The 16,845-nt window shown below is 46.3% G+C and overlaps 1 protein-coding gene across 7 annotated transcripts in view; it reads right to left on the bottom strand.

The window, feature by feature from the left end:
• Positions 1-8,628: 8,628 nt before the first annotated feature.
• Tmprss13 (transmembrane serine protease 13) overlaps positions 8,629-16,845 on the bottom strand; it is a 29,377-nt gene continuing 21,160 nt past the window's right edge. For 6 of the 7 annotated variants that reach the window (XM_085688679.2, XM_085688680.2, XM_087905609.1 and 3 more), the window contains 4 exons: positions 13,523-13,621; positions 11,100-11,242; positions 10,795-10,947; positions 8,629-10,211 (listed from right to left, as the gene is read on the bottom strand). In XM_085688679.2, coding sequence (XP_085544805.2) covers positions 10,185-10,211; positions 10,795-10,947; positions 11,100-11,242; positions 13,523-13,621 — 422 coding nt within the window. In that variant the 3' untranslated portion in view covers positions 8,629-10,184. Of the gene's footprint in view, positions 10,212-10,794; positions 10,948-11,099; positions 11,243-13,522; positions 13,622-16,845 lie in introns of those variants that run through there. The other variant, XM_085688683.2, reaches the window with a different exon arrangement.

The following is a 16,845-nucleotide window of genomic DNA, read 5'->3' as shown; positions in this document are numbered from 1 at the left end:
CAGAAGCATGAGGAGCTGGTCACCTTGTGTCCTCAGTAGGAATCAGAGAGAGATGAACACTGCTCAGTGCTCAGCTTACTTCCTCCTTTTTATTCTGCACAGGACCCTGTAGGATGGTACCACTCACATTCAGGGAGGTCATTTTACCTTCATTTTCTCTTGAAACACTCTTAAAGACATGCCTAGGTGGTTTTAAATCCCAACATACTGATATCAAAATTAACTATTCTGAGGGATTATCAGTGAGGGACTGTCTTAATTTTTTGTTACCATGATAAAATTTTTTTGAAGAAAGCAACTTTAATGAAGAAAAAGTTTATTTTGGTCCTAGAATCAGGCAAGGCTCATCACAGCAAAGAAGTCAAGGTAGGAGCAGAAGCAGCTGGGCACATTTCTCCCACAGCCGGGAAACAGAGAAGGGTGAATGGGAGTTGCTGCTTGGCTCCCCTTTCCCACTAATGTAGGCTAGGATACTAGCCAAGGGAATGGCGCCACCCTTAGTGGGTAGGTCTTCTTTCATCTTAGTTAACATAATCAAGGTAATTCCTGCCCCCAGGTCTGCATAGAGATCTATCTCTCCAGTGATTCTAGATTCTGACAAGATGATAATTAGGTGATTTTAGATCCTGTCAAGATGATAATTAGGTGATTTTAGATCCTGTCAAGATGATAATTAGGTGATTTTAGATTCTGTCAAGATGAAAATTAACATTAACGGTAACAGAGATCAGTATTTTCTGATCTCTTGTTCCAACCACTAAGACATTACCCAAATCTCCCACAGATTTTGAGAACATCAGTGCTGCCTTCCCTGGGTCTGGGGAAAATGATTCAAGTGTTTCTTACTAGTATTAGCACACTCGCCAGGGTGCTAATGCATCAAGAGCAGAAAGTTAAGAACACACAAATTCCTAGTCAACTCTTCTTTCCCTGTCCACTGCGCTTTCCGTGAAGCTACAATCACATCAATGTTTCTGTTCTTCTACTAGACCTGGCCTCTTAGCACAAAGCCTTTGGCCTCTTAGATTATCCACTTTCCCCGTAACACTGGAAACTAAGGGCAAGAGGAGGACACAGTTCCAGGAGAATTTCCAGGAAGTATCTGAAATCAGTCTCAGCTGGTTTCATTGTGGCAGGGCTCAGTGTAGCGGTGGTGTGGTCAGTGTAGCGGTGGTGGGGTCAGTGTAGCGGTGGTGGGGTCAGTGTAGCAGTGGTGGGGTGGGGTTCAGTGTAACAATGATGGGGTTCAGTGTTCAGTGTAGCGGTGGTGGGGCTCAATGTTTAGTGTAACGGTCTTCAAACTAGAACCTGAGTACTACTAGAGTCCACAGACATTTTCCAGGGACCAAAAGTACTTTCCTAATCATACCCCAGTGTCCTTTGACCTCTTCATTGGATCAGCATTTGCACTAATGGCACAAAAGTGATGAGAGATGAAACTCTTGGCTCCTTCCCACGAATCAAGGCAGGGGCATCAAAGTAGACCTACAATTACTGTGTCCTCAGCATTCACGCCCTTGTCAGCTTTACTGAAGAACATCCTCGGTGAAGCAATAAACTTAATACCATCATTAAGTCTTGACATTGAGCAAACAGTTTTTTAATATTTGCTGTGACAAAAAGGGAGGGCTCACAAAGTCTTTCTGAAGCATGTCCAAGTATCATGTTTATTTTAGGAAAAAGCACTTGTTTTGCCATATGCTGAACTAGCCACTTTTCTCCTGGAAACATTATTTTTCCTTGAATGAAAATTGACAGGCAAACTGTGATCACTAAGACCTGATAGTTGGGAGTCATCTTCCCAAATGAACAAAATAGGCTGTCGCTCCAAGGACAGAAGCTGATAATACCGCTAATCACAGAGAGTTTTTCAGGTGAAAATTGGAATTTTTCAAGAAAACATGTCTCTTTCGCCATAAACTTGACAGTGGTCTGGTCTCTAATGCTTTTCTCAGATGTTATTACATGTAATCTCCATATTGCATAATGAAGTGGGCCATTGTTAAAAGACATTCAAAATTCAATTAACTGATATTTTCCAAATGGCCATTCAAACGATGCTACAAAATTAGGCACGGGTGAAACTCAGTCGGAGCATAACACAGAGCAAGAGACCTCAATTTAAAATAAAAAGGAGAAGGGTCCTTGGTATAGTTTCAGCTGCTACGTTGCCAAGTTTGAGTGTAGTCATAAATAGAAGCATCCACATATCCACATTTATCAGGAAAAGTTTTCAATAACCTTCTTTACAATTCTTTATGAAGTCGAATTTTCTTCATGTGTTTCAACCAAATAATATACCACAACATATTGAATAGAGAAGAAAGTATTAGAATCCAATTATTGTTTATTAAGGTATATACAGGGTTGGAGAGGTAGCTCAGCAATTAAGAGTGCTATTCTTCCAGAGGACTCCAGCACCCATATAGGATGGTTCACAATCACCTATAAATCCAGCTACAGTGAATCTGATATCTTCTAGCGTCTACAGTCACCTGTACATATGACACTGACACAGACACATTAATAAGACTCATAAAAATGAATATTCAAAAAGATATATATTAAAAAATTTCACAAAAATATTCAATAATTCTCCCATTTTTAATGGTTATTTTTATTTAAAATGTTTTGTTAGCACACAGATACTTAGCTGGAATCTAGCCAACTAGAGGGAGGATATGCATACTGAAAACTACAGAATCTAATCGTTTTTGAAAGAAATAAAAAAAATCTAAATAAATATAACAGCATGCCATGTTTATTGATTATAAAATTCAATTATCAGTAACAGATTAATTCTCTCCAAAGTGATGTAGAGTTTTAACACGATCTTTGGTGTGGGAGAATTGTCTGTATTCTGCCAATCATGTTTTAAATAAACACTGATTGGCCAGGCAGGAAGTATAGGTGGGACGATGAGAACAAGAGTATTCTGGGAAGCAGGAAGCTCCCTCTGCAATTCTGCCCAGACCACGGGAGAGGCAAGGTGTAAGCTGCCACGCTGAGAAAGGCACTGAGCCGTGTGGCTAACATAGATAAAAATAATGGGCTAACATAAGTTATAAAAGCTAATAAGTAGCCTGAGCTAGTGGGTCAATCAGTTTATAATCTTATGGAGTTCTCTGTGTGATTTTCTTTGGGGCTTGCCGGTTGTGGGGTACCAGGCGGGACAGATATCCCAACAAGGAGGCCCCTCCATGTTACAGATCTTAACCAAAATTCCAGCAGGATTCTTCAGAAATACAAATTAATCGATTCTAAAATTTATATTCTGAATGTATATATCAAATATAAGCAAAAAATTATATAATAATATGAACATGGAGGATTCACTTCACCCAGTTTTGAATCATACAGTAATTAACACAGGGTGGTACTGGGTAAAGCATAGACAGGACTGAGGTAGCTCAGCTCAGTGATGGAGCACTTGTCTAGGGTTGTCTAAGGTACTGGATTTCATTCCTAGCATGAAATAATAACAACAACAATAATAGTAAATTATAACAATAGGCATATAGCTCAATGAAACAGAATGGAGAGTGTGTATGTATGTATATGCATGCTAACATTTTCAGTTAGTTATTGATGAAGCACATAGACAATTGGATGAAAAATATAGACTTTTCAATACAGAATGCTGGGACCCTGGGACATCCATTTGCAAACAAGCAAAACCAAATCTTAGTCTATATCTAAATAGTATCAAAATGGATTACTGTCCTGATTGTAAGTTATAAAACATTAAAATTTTTTAAACATATCAATGACATTCTTATGAACTTGGATTTGGCAGTCTGACTGTTAAACAATCTTCAGAGACAAAGTTAATAAACTGAAGTTACAAAGTTAAAATAATTTGTTTAGATAAGGACACAGAGACCTTAAGAGACCTTAAGAGACACAGAGATCTTAAGAGACTTAAGAGACCGAGGCAAGTTACACAGAGAAAGTATTTACAAAGCACATTTCCAACAAAGACTCCTATCCTGTGTGGTGTGTGTGTATGGTTTGTATGGTGTGTGTGTGTGGTGTGTGTGTGGTATGTGTGAGTGTGGAGTGTGGTGTGTATGTCGTGTGTGTGTGTGGTGTGTGATATGTATGTGGTGTGTGTGTGGTGTGTGTATGAGAGGGGGTGTGGTGTTGTGTGTATGGTGTGTGTGTATGTAGTGTGTGTGTGTGGTGTGTGTGGTCTGTGGTGTGTGTGTGGTGTGTGTGTGGTGTGTGTGTGGTCTGTGTGGTATGTGTGTGCCTGCCCTGTACTCTCTGAGGGAAGAACGTGAAGGTGGGTAGTGTTTCGTCTGACTGCAGCGGCTTAGTCTGATTATAATGTTGAAGTCTGGTATTTTTTGCATTTGTGGCATTTCTTGCACCTTAGTGATATGAAACAAATTCCTGCTGGCTCTACAGAATCATTGGGAAACCCAGGAAGAGGATGATATAGACCCTGGAACAGTGAGCATTAGTATAGCTTACTGCTACGGTTTCATAAGAAATGTCCCTCACATTTGGTCCCAAGCTGCTGGCTGATAGTGATGTTATTTGGACAGTGTGTGTGTGTGTGTGTGTGTGTGTGTGTGTGTGTGTGTGTGTAATTGTGGAACCTTTAGGAGGTTGTGGTGGTTTGAATGAGAATGATATCCATAGGTTTGTTGGAGGAAGCATATCGCTGAGTAGGCTTTGAAGTTTTAAAAACCCTAACTAGGCCCAGTAACTTCCTCTTCCTGTTGCCTGCAGACCCAGATGTAGAACTCTCAGCTACTTCTCCAGCACCATGTCTGCCTCCACGTCACTCTACTCACTGCCATGACGATAATGGACTAAACCTCTGAACTGTAAGCCAGCCCCAGTGAAATGCTTTCCTTTATAAGAGTTGCCGTGGTCACGATATGCCTTCACAGCAACAGAACAGTGACTAACACAGAGTTGGAGCCTTGCTGGAGGAAATGAATCTGGTTTTGGATGGGTGTTGCCTGAGGCAGCTTGAGGAGCAGATAACACAGAGTTCTGACAGAGTGCTCTTTGCCTCCAGTCTACTGCCAAGATGTCACAAGCCGCTCTGCCATCTTGGTCCACTGTGCCTTCCCCATCAGCAGGGACAGAAACTCCCTCAAATCGTGAACCAGAACAAGGTCTTCCTCTCTCATGCTGCCTCGGTGGGGTGTTTTATCACCACAAGAAGAGAAATAACCATCATAATCATGTACCACAGAGGAGAGGAGAACCCGAGGTAATCTCCCGGCAGCATCTTCACAGAGTTTATGGAGCACTGAGAAGAGTCCACCAGAGGTCCAGAGAAGGAAGGGGCAGAGTTGGTGACATTTTAGGTTAGTTTAGTTGTCAAGAGGGAATGCTCAGCAGTTAAAAACCACGGAGGTCTCTGTAAGATGAGAACTTGCACGTTTCTACCGGATATGACGACACAGGCTTTCAATCCTGTGATGGGGCAGTAGGCAGACGACTGATGGGCGAGGCTGAGGCTTGCGGACATGTGACCCTCACAGCTCTGAACTTGCCAACGCCATTAGCTGAAGAGTTAGAGGCCACTGGACACGATTCAAAGTTCTAGAGAATTCTTCCATGGGCAGGCAACTAGCCCATCAACAACAAAGGGAGAAGATGAACTCAACTTGGGGTTTAGTGGTTTTAGAGAAACGGCCAGCGGTTACCCACCTGCCCTAGGTAAGTGTCCCCTCCTGAAAGATCAGTCCACTGGCTACTAAAGAACTAGGGGAAAATTTCCTGAGAGAAACAATAGGCTTACTAGAACTTGAAGAATTGCCTGCATACCCTCTCAAGTGATGCAGTGACGAAGGACCTGGGTAATCTCTTTGTGTCTCTGTTTATGTCTGCCATTCCACTTAATTCTACAGCACACAGGAGACACACGCACACTATACATATGAGGAAATAGAGGGATTGGCTGGCCCAGGATCGCACAGCTAAGCGAGTGGCAGAGCCGGAATTTGCACCGTCACATCCTCCGGGTCCAACCCCACTCTACTACAACAGCTCCTCAAGGCACAGGTGTGGCCACCTCTTCTAAGACTTGGGTAGAGAAGCCATTGGTGATAGCCACATTCCTTGTCCTGCTAGAAGGAGCAGAGCTGGGGAGGCTCAAAGATCAGGTTTGGCCTTCCCCTTTTGCAGGGTCTTCTTTAGCAGTTTTCTTTCTGGGTGGCCCAGGACTGAACATCTAGTATATGGCCCTCCCGGTTCTCTGGACAGACATTGTTTACTTCCTGTGCTGAGCCACAGCTTTCTCAAATGACAGGGAGTGAGGACCAGTGCAAAGCAGGTAGGGAATGAATGGCATGTGCCTTTTAAAGTCATTGACCCAGATCAAGGAGACCTGGAGGTGTATTGAGTGGCAGCTTCGTCATGGCTTGAGAGGGCGTCTTGGAAACCATCCATTTGTAGGTGAGGGAGGGGCTTCCTCCAGGGTGCTGAAAACTGCCAAGTCTAAATTTCCGGCCATGTGACACTCCAAAGGTTGTGCCCAGCTGTCTCTAGGGAGATGTTTCCCTTCTCCTATCCCGGAAAGATACACAGAACCAGATGGCAGACTCTACTGAGGTCGCAAGTAGGAGAGGCTTCCCTGGCTTTGGGAATCTGCTATATACAGAGTGCAGGGAAACGGCTTTAACAACCACAGTCTCGAGGTTCAAAGTCCAGCTCTGGAGCTTGAGTGCCGCGTGGTTTGGGAGCCGCACTTCGCTCAGCCAAGCCTTTGTCTCCTTGTTTACGGAGTAGGGGATAGCTGCTGTGTGTGCTCTGCGGAACGGCAGGCGTACAGGAATAATGGAGGCAGGTGATCAGCGTGGCATCTGCGGAATTATTGCCCCTCTCCTCCTCATTGTCATTGCCAGGAGCTCTCCATGTGCATCTCCTCATGTTCTCCCAATTGCATCAGAACAAGGACAAGCAATTATGAGAAACAATGGCCCCTGGGAATCTAATCAAACCCCAGAGGCAACCAGATCAGCAGCCAAGCTGGAAGTGGCTCCTCTCCACAGAGCTATCACCTGCCCTGCTCCCAACAGCTCACAAGGTTCTCATTTGCATCCCAGAGAAATCCCATGGAAACTTAACAGCTAACAGAGATGCTGAAACTGAAGGGTTTGATGCTATGTGGAGATGTCTGGGGTCTGAGAACCTGGGACAGTATTCCATATTTGCCACTTCCTGCCACTGCGTACCTCCCCGGAGATTCTGGACTAGTTTGGGAAGTTCTATCACCCGCTTTCTGTAAGATTTTTAGCCTTTATTGATATCCCGGGTTAAAGAAATGTATTTTCCATATCCTTTGCAGAATCTGATTTTTATATATATATATATTCTGTTACCTTGTCCTTTCCTACCTGCCAATCAGCTTATACTTTGAAAAGTCTCACTGACCTACCTTGGAAAGAACTGGTTAAGTGAAGAAAGGTGAACAGAAGTGGCCAAAATCCTGCTACTCTGCCCCAGGTTTGGCTTCTAGAGTCATAGCCAGCTTCTTCTGGTGGACAGAGATACCTGGCTGTTGTCTCCTATGGGTGTGAGCCAAAAGACTGTAATTCCTGGCCCCACAACCTCTCAGTGACACCATGTACCATGCTTCCATGTATCACATCTGAGAAATGGGTGTGTCATCTACATGTTTTCCTTCTGGTCAAAAGCAGACAAGATGGCAATGACAGTCACACGATGGAAAGTCCCAGGTCCTGGAAACCCCACATGGAAGAAAGCCTCCAGCTAATGGAACGCCCTCGAGGGACTGTTAATGGTTGAGACCTAGACTTTGATTGAGTTAAACTGTGGAAAATTGAGGCACTATTAGAGTCCTGATACTGAGACGAGGAATACAGTGGCCACAGCCCCCACCACCTTCTGTATGCCTTCTTGTGCAGACAAAGCAAAGAAAGAGTCAGAGGAGAGATTGCCTGGGCACAAATAAGAGAGACAAAGTAAATAGAAGTATCACAGTCCAGGCACAAATAGACTGGGAAAAAGCTGTGTGTGGCCTCGACATGCACATGTGTGGTAGTGGTGGAGTCGTAACTGTTACAGTTAATGTAGGAAATGCAAAAAAAAAAAAAAAAGGAGGGAGCAGCATGGAGGGGTAAATATGACAGAAGAGGCCAAAGGTCACCCACCCAGCCCTTTTGTAAAGAAGCAGGTAATCACTGGGGCTTATGAACACGTTTCTTGCTGAGCTAATAGAGGTGGAGGAAGAGGAAGAGGGGGAAGATTGACACTAGAGGGCCGTCACCATGACACGTCTACTTTAGGAATGTTCTTCTCTTTCAAACTCGCTTCAAACCTCCTCTCCCAGCCAGGCCTTTGCTGACCTCTGGAGACGTGGCTGGCTCATATGTCCGTGTTCCAAGCATGGAATCCACACTTACTCATCACTTGCATCGCACAGGTTCGAGGGTGCTACGCTGCTCTGGGGATCGCCTGGGCTTGGCGTGAGTACCTGGTATCATCACTGGGGAAGGAATCAAGGAACAGATGTGGGACTGGGTGGACAGGAGCCAAAGGTGAGAAACTCCGCAAGAAGCATGTCTGCGATCCCTGGGCACTGGGGCAGAGTGCAGGCCATCTTGATTCTCTACCTGCATCATCAATGAAACATGCAACAACTTCTTTATGTCACACACTTTTATTAATGAAGCTCATTGCTGGGAACTCCCGCAGATGTGAAGTCTGTCCCCTTTCCCAGCCTGGAAGACATTCCCTAATGTTCCAGCTCTGATGCTGCCCAACCACTCTGGCTACCTCCAGCTTGTGTGCACTGTCCCGAGCTGGTCTGATCTTGAACTTGCCTCTGAGATGGCGTCTCATCTTGAACTTGCCTCTGAGATGGCATCTCACAAGAGGTCTGGTAGGGACAAGAAAGGTGAGGGGAGTGGAGCTGAGGAGAAGCAGGTGACCAAGAGAAAAGGCCTCGAGGAAGACCAGGACGACTTAGGCCTCCCAGAAGGGCTGTTCAGAGCTTCTGGGAACAGTTCTTGCTTTCTCCTCATGGCCATGTGAGTCAGTACAAAATTGAAAGATGAAGAAAGCCAGAAACAAACCGCATAGTCTCAGCTCAGCCCCTTGGGTATAAATAATGTGGTGTGCCTAGACTTTGCCAGGGTTGCCAGGGGCCCTGCGAGGTTAAGCAGGGCAGCACACACATCTTCAGTTCTTCAGACTGGCTGCAGTTCTTGAAGGCTAGAGCAGCATTTATCTTTTGGCAAAAATGACGATTTTCCTCCCTAGCAGCCATACTTGATGTTCTTCCTGAGGATTTCATTGAGGACTTGACCTAATTTCATGAAGTCAATAATATATCATAGGATGTTTCAGCAGTACAACTCCCATGAGTCCCCTGGAGCTCATGAAATGATTCATGCCAAACTTTCCAAGGTCCTGAGGATTTTGAGACTCCTTAAAATTACACTGATTTCTATATTTTAAATATAAAAATAAAATAAAATCCATCCCAATAGCTTGCGATCAAAAGTACAGCAAGCCTGGGTCACAGTCATCACCCAGAGATGGACAGCCAACAGGAGAGGCCAGCTCTGGGACCCACAGCAGCACCCAGAGATGGACAGACACAGTGGAGCCCAGCTCTGGGGTCCACGGCAATCCCAAGAGGCCGAGAGGGCCTGCAACTCGCAACACCAATGGGATTGGCTTTCCACCAAGGACAGATGGTCCAGGCACTGAGAAGGCAGACTCTGGCAAAACTTGCTGCTGTCCAAGCGCAGCAACGGACACTGGCTTCTGGGTATCTGTGCAATCTGGGCTGGTTCTCCAGATCAGAGTAAGAAGAGTGACATCTGCTGCTGTCATCTTCCAGGCCCTTCCTGGGCTCATTTTTGGCTCCACCTCCACTTATAGACGCTTAGGAACACACCTGGTGCCCAAACTCTTAACTCCAGATTTCCAGCCTGGGATTCTGGGAAGAGCCAAATTTTCCTGTTTGCTGAAGAACTTGAACACACACACACACACACACACACACACACACACACACACACAGAAGCACGCATGATGTAAGCACATGTGCACCACAGATGAACTCTCATGGAGACAGCAGACAGAGGTGGAAGGTGAAATGTGCCTGGTGACCACTGGTCCAGGTCCAGCAAATGGCCAGTCCCTTTAGCCAGGATCTTCATATCAGTCGGCGATGTAGGAAGGACTGGTTAAGATTTCTGGAAGCGTACCTCGCTCTGAGGAAGAGACCAGGAAATTAGAGTAAGGGTGGGCATGAAACATAGAAGCCCAAGGACTAGAAAGTCCAGGGCCTGCCATCATCCCTAGAGCTGAATGCCGGCAGACACATTCTCTGGGAGAAAGGAATTGCACTCTGAGGTCCATGGCAGGGGTTCTGGTGCAGTCTCCCTCTGTATTCTGCATTGTCTTCCCCTGCCCAAAGAATGGGGAAGGCGTGACCATAGCACCAGCTTTATAGTTATAGACAGGAGACTGGCAAAGAGGCAGGGCCAGTAGATCCTTGTGTCCTGATGGTCACCTCCCTGCCATGGAAGGTAGCCTCCTAGCGCCCTCTAGTGGCCAATTTGTATACCTTTGGTTCTCGCTGGGAGAAGAGAATAATATTGGTGCAGAAGCTAAGCCTAGATTCACCCTTTTATAACCCTCTGGGCACTGTTCCAAGGGAAAGGACATATTGGTCGGGTCCCAAGCCTGACACCTAACCCCGTCTTGGACATTCCCAAAGGCACAGGGCTCAGGTGGCCCCTCTCTAAACACACCCCACCCTCCTCCAGGCTCATCCCTGTGCTGAGCTCTCACCTCCATCTTGCTGTAAATCCAGGGGAGTACTTCTGTCACTTTGGTGTACACACCAGGCTTGTTCCTCTGGCCACAGCCTGTGCCCCAACTGGTGACACCTGCCAGGTACCAGCGGTTGTTCTGCTCACAGACAAGAGGTCCTCCACTATCTCCCTGCGAGCAAGAGCCAGAGAGTGAGCCAGTCTGGTGCAAAAGAGGGGTAAACCAGGAAAGGATGGCTCTCTGATCCCCATGTTATCCTAGCACTCCTGCCGTCTCCCATCTCCAGGGTCGTGAGACCTGAGTCCCACCCACAAGGACCTCACCTGGCAGGAGTCCCTCCCTCCTCGCAGGTCCCCAGCACACATCATCCTCGGGGTAAGGTAACTGTCATAGACTGAGTAGCCATTGCACTTCTTGAAGTCGATGAGGTTGACCTGAACCTCTCGAAGTAAGATAGATGTCTTATCTTCAGTGAGGTGAACGTGGGGAGAGAGGATAGGAAACCAATCAGACTCTGAGAAGCTTCACAGCCGTCAGTTGCTCCCTTGGGACCCAGTCTCTGAGTCTTTTGGGAGTAGAGGGCACCCTGTCTGTGCCCAAACCCACCCCACGGAGGCCTTCCATGGTGGAACACACATTCTCACATCAGACACAGCTCACTGGACATACTGAAACAGAGGCTTGTTCCCACGTGAACTCACAAGCCTGTGGGCTACCTGACTGCGATGGTTTGTACAGACTTGACAGGGCCTCATCACCTATGAAAGAAACCTCAGGGAACGTCTGGGAAGGATTTTCTTGTCTAGTTAACTGAGGTAGGGAGACCCTCCCTAAATCTGGGCAGCACCGTTTCATGGGCTGAATATAAACAAGACAGAGAACTGAGTAGCAGTACCAATAAAATAATACTAGTAATACTTCTTAATAGCAGTCTCTCTGCTTCCTGACTACAGACACAGTATGACCAGCTGCCTAAGCTCAGGCTGCCATGACATGCCTGGCACGAGGGATTATATCCTGGAACTGTGAGCTAATAAACCCTTCCTCCCTTAAATTATTCTGCCAGGTGTTTTGTGGCAGCCACGGGCAAGGTAATGAACACACTGAGCTGGCACACTCGTTTACATTCAAAGTACCATCTCATATGCCATTTGCTTCCAGAAGCCTCAAGACTTTAGGGCGTGTCTTGATTTCCCACTTATATGTTTAGACCCATATGACTGAAGAAATGATTTGCCCATCTCTTTATAGCTAATCGGTGAGGTTTCCACTAGAGGGAGCAGGAAATAGTGACCTGACTGGTGAAGGTGGCCTGAATGTAAGGACCAGGTTGGCCAGGTCACAGTGTCGTGGACAGTCATCTATAGCTGACCCCAGACAAGGTGCTCAGACTGAATGAGTCCAAGTGAAACTACCCCACCATTCTCCCTTCGCTGCCCCAGCCAGACTTAGCGGTGCAGGCCTGTAATCTCAATACCCGGAGTCTAAGGAGGAGGATCAGCTGAAGGCAAGCCTAGACTGCAAAATGAGTGTGGCTTCAGCTTGGGCTGAGTACAAAGGCCTAGCCATGCCATTCAGTAGTAGAGCACTTCTTTTTAACATGAGCAAGAGGCTCTGGATTCAAGACCCAGTACTGCAAGTAGGAAGTCCTTAAGTAAAGGACAGACATGAAACATCTCTCCCAGTCAGTCCAGGGCTCACTGCTTCTCCTCCATCATAGTCGTAGGCTCTACCTTCCTTCTGGATGAGATTATTAAGTTTTCCAGCCACTGCTCCTCAACAGCATCCAACCTAGAGAAAAGTACCACTTCCTTGAACTCTCCCCAAGCTACCCACATCCTACAATGAGCCGTTTTAATAGTCTCTTTTAAAAAATATTCATTCTATGTGTATGAACTTTCTTGTCTATGTCTGCTGTGGGATAATGCTCTTGAACACTGTAAAATTTTATCACTAGTATTAGCTTAATAAAATAACTGATTGGCCAGTAGCCGATTAGGAAGTATAGATGGGACAACCAGATTAAAAGAATCCTGGGGAGAGGAAAGACAGAGAGTCAGTCACCAGCCAGATGCAGAGGAAGCAAGATAAAAATGCTGCACTGAAAAGGTCACCAAGCCACGTGGCTAAGTATAGACAAGAATTATGGGTTAACTTAAGTTGTAAGAACTAGCTAACAATAAACCTGAACTAATAAGTTAAACAGTTTCTAATGAATATAAGCCTCTATGAGTTTCTTTGGAACTGAATGGCGGCGGGACTGGATGGGACAGAAACTTCTATCTACGTATGTCTATGTTACCTGGTCCCCTTGGAGGCCAGAAGAGAGCTTTGGGTCCCTGGAACTGGAGTTACAGGCTATTATGAGCCACTATATGGGTGCTGAGAATGAAGCCTACGTCCTCTGAAAGCATAGGAAGAACTCTTAACAACTGAGCCATATCTCCAGTTCTAACAGCCTCTTACTGAAAAGTATGTTTCCCATGTTTCCCCTCACTGTCATGAACAGTAAACCCACACTGTTCAACTGGAGGGACTTCCTAGCAGTCTTGCCTAGAAGGTGTTCTCAGACAGACTGCGCCGATAGAATCACAGGTGTCTATGTTCATATATTAACCATGAGCCTGTACATTCAAACTCTCACCTGGATAGGCCTTCATCTGCATACACGTGGCCTACAACAGACACACACATACACACAGTGTACAAACATGCACACACACAGTCTTGCATCTCTTCCTCTCACCGTCTGTCTCCTTGGTTTTGCCGAAGCCAGTGATCCAGCAGGTCTCATTGAGGCCAAAGGTTTGTCCATGCATAGGGAGGCAGGCAGGGTGGATGTGAGCTGCAACAAGACATTTAGGTGTCAGTAAAAGAACAAGGCTGGGGGTTTGGGTAGAGGTCGGGGTGAGGCAGAGCAAATGATTTGTAGGGGTGTGATCCTTGCTCTCTCGGTAGCTTTGAATCCTCTAAGGTTTTGGACTGACTAGACCTGAAAGTCAGTCATTTCAGCTGACCCTTGCAGGCCTCAGCGTGCTGCCAGCATCCACGCAGCCATTCTGGTTCCAGTGCCATTGTGTGCACTCGATACATAGCTTTGGTGTATAGCTTTGGGGGCTTGCTGAAGCCAAGCTGGCACAGGGAGGGAAGTCTCTCCCCAGCAACAGCAGTTCTGTCTAAGAATCTCCCAGGTCTTTCCCTCAAAGTGTAGAGAATGAAAATTTCTGATGTTAGGGCTATGTTGCATGCCACCTGATCCAGGGGGGCACCTGTTGGCTGGCCATCACTTGGGGCTCTCTGTCTGAACAGGCATCCTCCATGGGGCAAGGAAGCTGTCCATGCAGGAAGAGCACATACCTGAAAGCCAAGACCACAAACCCCTGATAACCAGCTCCCATGCTGGGCACCATCTACCAAGTGTTACCGTCCATCACTTCGCAAGCTCCCTCAGCATGGGATCCCCTTAGGTGGTCTGTGATACTGACCACTTAGCTCCAAAGTGCAGAAGGAAAATATTCACTGGTAGAATTTTGCGGTATGCTCAGTCATCTGTTATATTCAATACTGCATTCTGCACCCATTTCTAGGCCTGACCCAGGCTCAGGGATCCATGAACATTTGAGGAGGGAAGGAGAGGCAAATTTGGGTTGTGATTGTTGATTTTAGATGCCAACTTGCCATAACCTGGCATCCCTTGGGAAGAGACTCTCAATTGAGGAGTTATCTACATCAGGTTGGCCTGTGGGCATGTCTATGGGGGATTATCATGATGTTAGTTGATCAGCTCCATTGCACAGGCTGAGCCCTGGACTGTCTAAGAGAGGAGAAAGCAGCAAGCAAGGATGCCTCTGTTCTCTCTCTCTGCTCTTGACTGTGGATGTGATGTGACTAGCTGGGGGAGCTCCTGGCTTGACTTCCCTGAAAGGATGAACCATAACCTGAAATTGCAAGCCAAATAAAACCTAACCTAACCCCCACCCAACCCTGTGTACCTTTTGGTCAGAGTCCTTTATCACAGCAACATAAATGAGATTGGAGCATATGATAAATTCTTTCATGAATTGGGTCTTAAACATTAGTATCTATACATTTTTGTCTATTAGACCAAATACTGGTATCTACACACACACACATTGCACAGGCTAAGCTCTGGACTGTCTAAGAGAGGAGAAAGCAGCAAGCAAGGATACACACACACACACACACACACACACAAATGAAAATGAAAGGGTAATATCGACTATTAACAAAAAATTAAATTATGATTCCCTCTTTATGCTCATTGTTGAAATGTGCCTTAACATGTAACATGGTTGTATATGTTCTGTAGCTGTATTGCTCTTGTTTGGGAAAGAGTTTAAATCATTGAGTTTTTACTGAAAATACTGTAATTCAAGAAAATCCTGCCCAGATTTGTAAACCAAAAATCCAAACATATGGTGACCATAGGTTACATAAATCTGAACTGTGGTTTTTAGACTTCAGGTCTGCTTCATGCCCAGGACGTGTCCACACCAGGAGGGAAACTGGGTTAAACACAGGTAGTTGTTTCAGCCAGGTGGTTTCAGAGTTGTACAAAGTTGAGAATCCCTGTCCAGGTTCATGTTTTGTCTGTGTGAGTTGCAGGGAAAAATGTTGCTTGAGTCCCCAGCTTAGGTCTCCATAGATGAGCCTGGATGGATGTGGTCATACCGCTAGGCTCTCCATAGCTGAGCCTGGATGGATGTGGTCATAGCTCTAGGCTCCATAGCTGAGCCTGGGTGGGTGTGTCCATAGCCCTAGGCTCCATAGATGAGCCTGGATGGGTGTGGCCATAGAGACATAGTTCAGAGACAAGACTGAACATCAGAGTTCTGCCCAGTGCTCTTTCTCCTCACCCCATTCAGATGAGCTAGCTGCTCTGATGGGTGGCAGACACTGTTTCCTGTGGATGTGCAAGGAAACACCAGTTCATAGACTCAAGACTCCAGATGTCTGGACTAATTGGAGCTCTCCAAGGAAGGAGAAGTGCCTGCTTCACTTTCATGAGACTTTTCTTACGCCCTGTTCTTCAGTCTCTCTTCTAAGCTTCCTTAACCTGTCTTCGCCAACCTTTTTAAAGACTTTAATTTTTAGTTACGTGTGTGTGCGTGTCTATGTATGGCTACGTACACAAGAGATCAGGTGTCTATGGAGGCCACCAGAGAACATCAGGTCCCCTGGAGCTGGAGTATATGAGCCGCTGAACACAGGGTGCTGGGGCCGTGTGTGCCCCCAGTAAAGCAGTATATGCACCTAGCCACCGAGTCTTCCCTCCAGCCCATCAGTTCTTTAAGAAGTCACCTTAGCTGTCCTCTGCACTGTCCCCAGCCTGCCACGCCTGACTGCCCTCTCATTTCCTTCTGATTCCCTCACGTGGCACCGTGGGCCCTTTCTGGTGGTCTCAGTGCACCTGTTCCAATTGCCATTGTCTGTGTGACCGACATATAGGAAGAAGTGAGCACATAAACGACCGAATGAAAGAAGGCTTCTTTGACTATGAGTGTCCCCAATGATCTGAGAACTTTGTAGCCTTTCTGTCACGTAGCTTTGCCCCCCAGTTGGAGCAGTGAGCCCCTCAAACCTGTGCTTATCTCGTGTTCTCCACCAGAGTCAGGGAGAGAGGACCTTGACTTGGAGTCAGATCCTTGTGGATACCATTCAGGAGCTACTGCCTGTCGCTCACACCCTCAGTTAACACCTCTCTCTAAAGCTCTTCTTCCCCATAGGTCAGAAGGAGCCCAGAGGCTCAGCTCTCCTGGGCTGGTGGGGAAGAGTACACACAGGCATACATATCAAGTATCTCCCAATGTGTTATGGCTCAGATGTAGAATGCCCCACACAAGCATCCTATGTGATTGAGCACTTGATCCCGGCCGGTGGCTCTGCTTTAGGAGATCGTGGAATATTTAGAAGGTGATCTTTGCCAGAGGAAGTAGATTGCAGGGATGGACCTAAAGATTCGTAGCCCATCCCCACTTCTCGATCTCACTTGGAACAAGCAGCTACACACTCCGGCTGCCTTGAAGCTACATGCTTTCTACTGTGCCT

The sequence above is a fragment of the Myodes glareolus genome, chromosome 4 (genome assembly GCF_982192425.1).
Source record: "Myodes glareolus chromosome 4, mMyoGla1.1, whole genome shotgun sequence".
NCBI lineage: Eukaryota > Metazoa > Chordata > Mammalia > Rodentia > Cricetidae > Myodes > Myodes glareolus.
The sequence above is the reverse complement of the archived record's forward strand: the minus strand, read 5'-3'. Positions and strand labels throughout refer to the sequence as shown.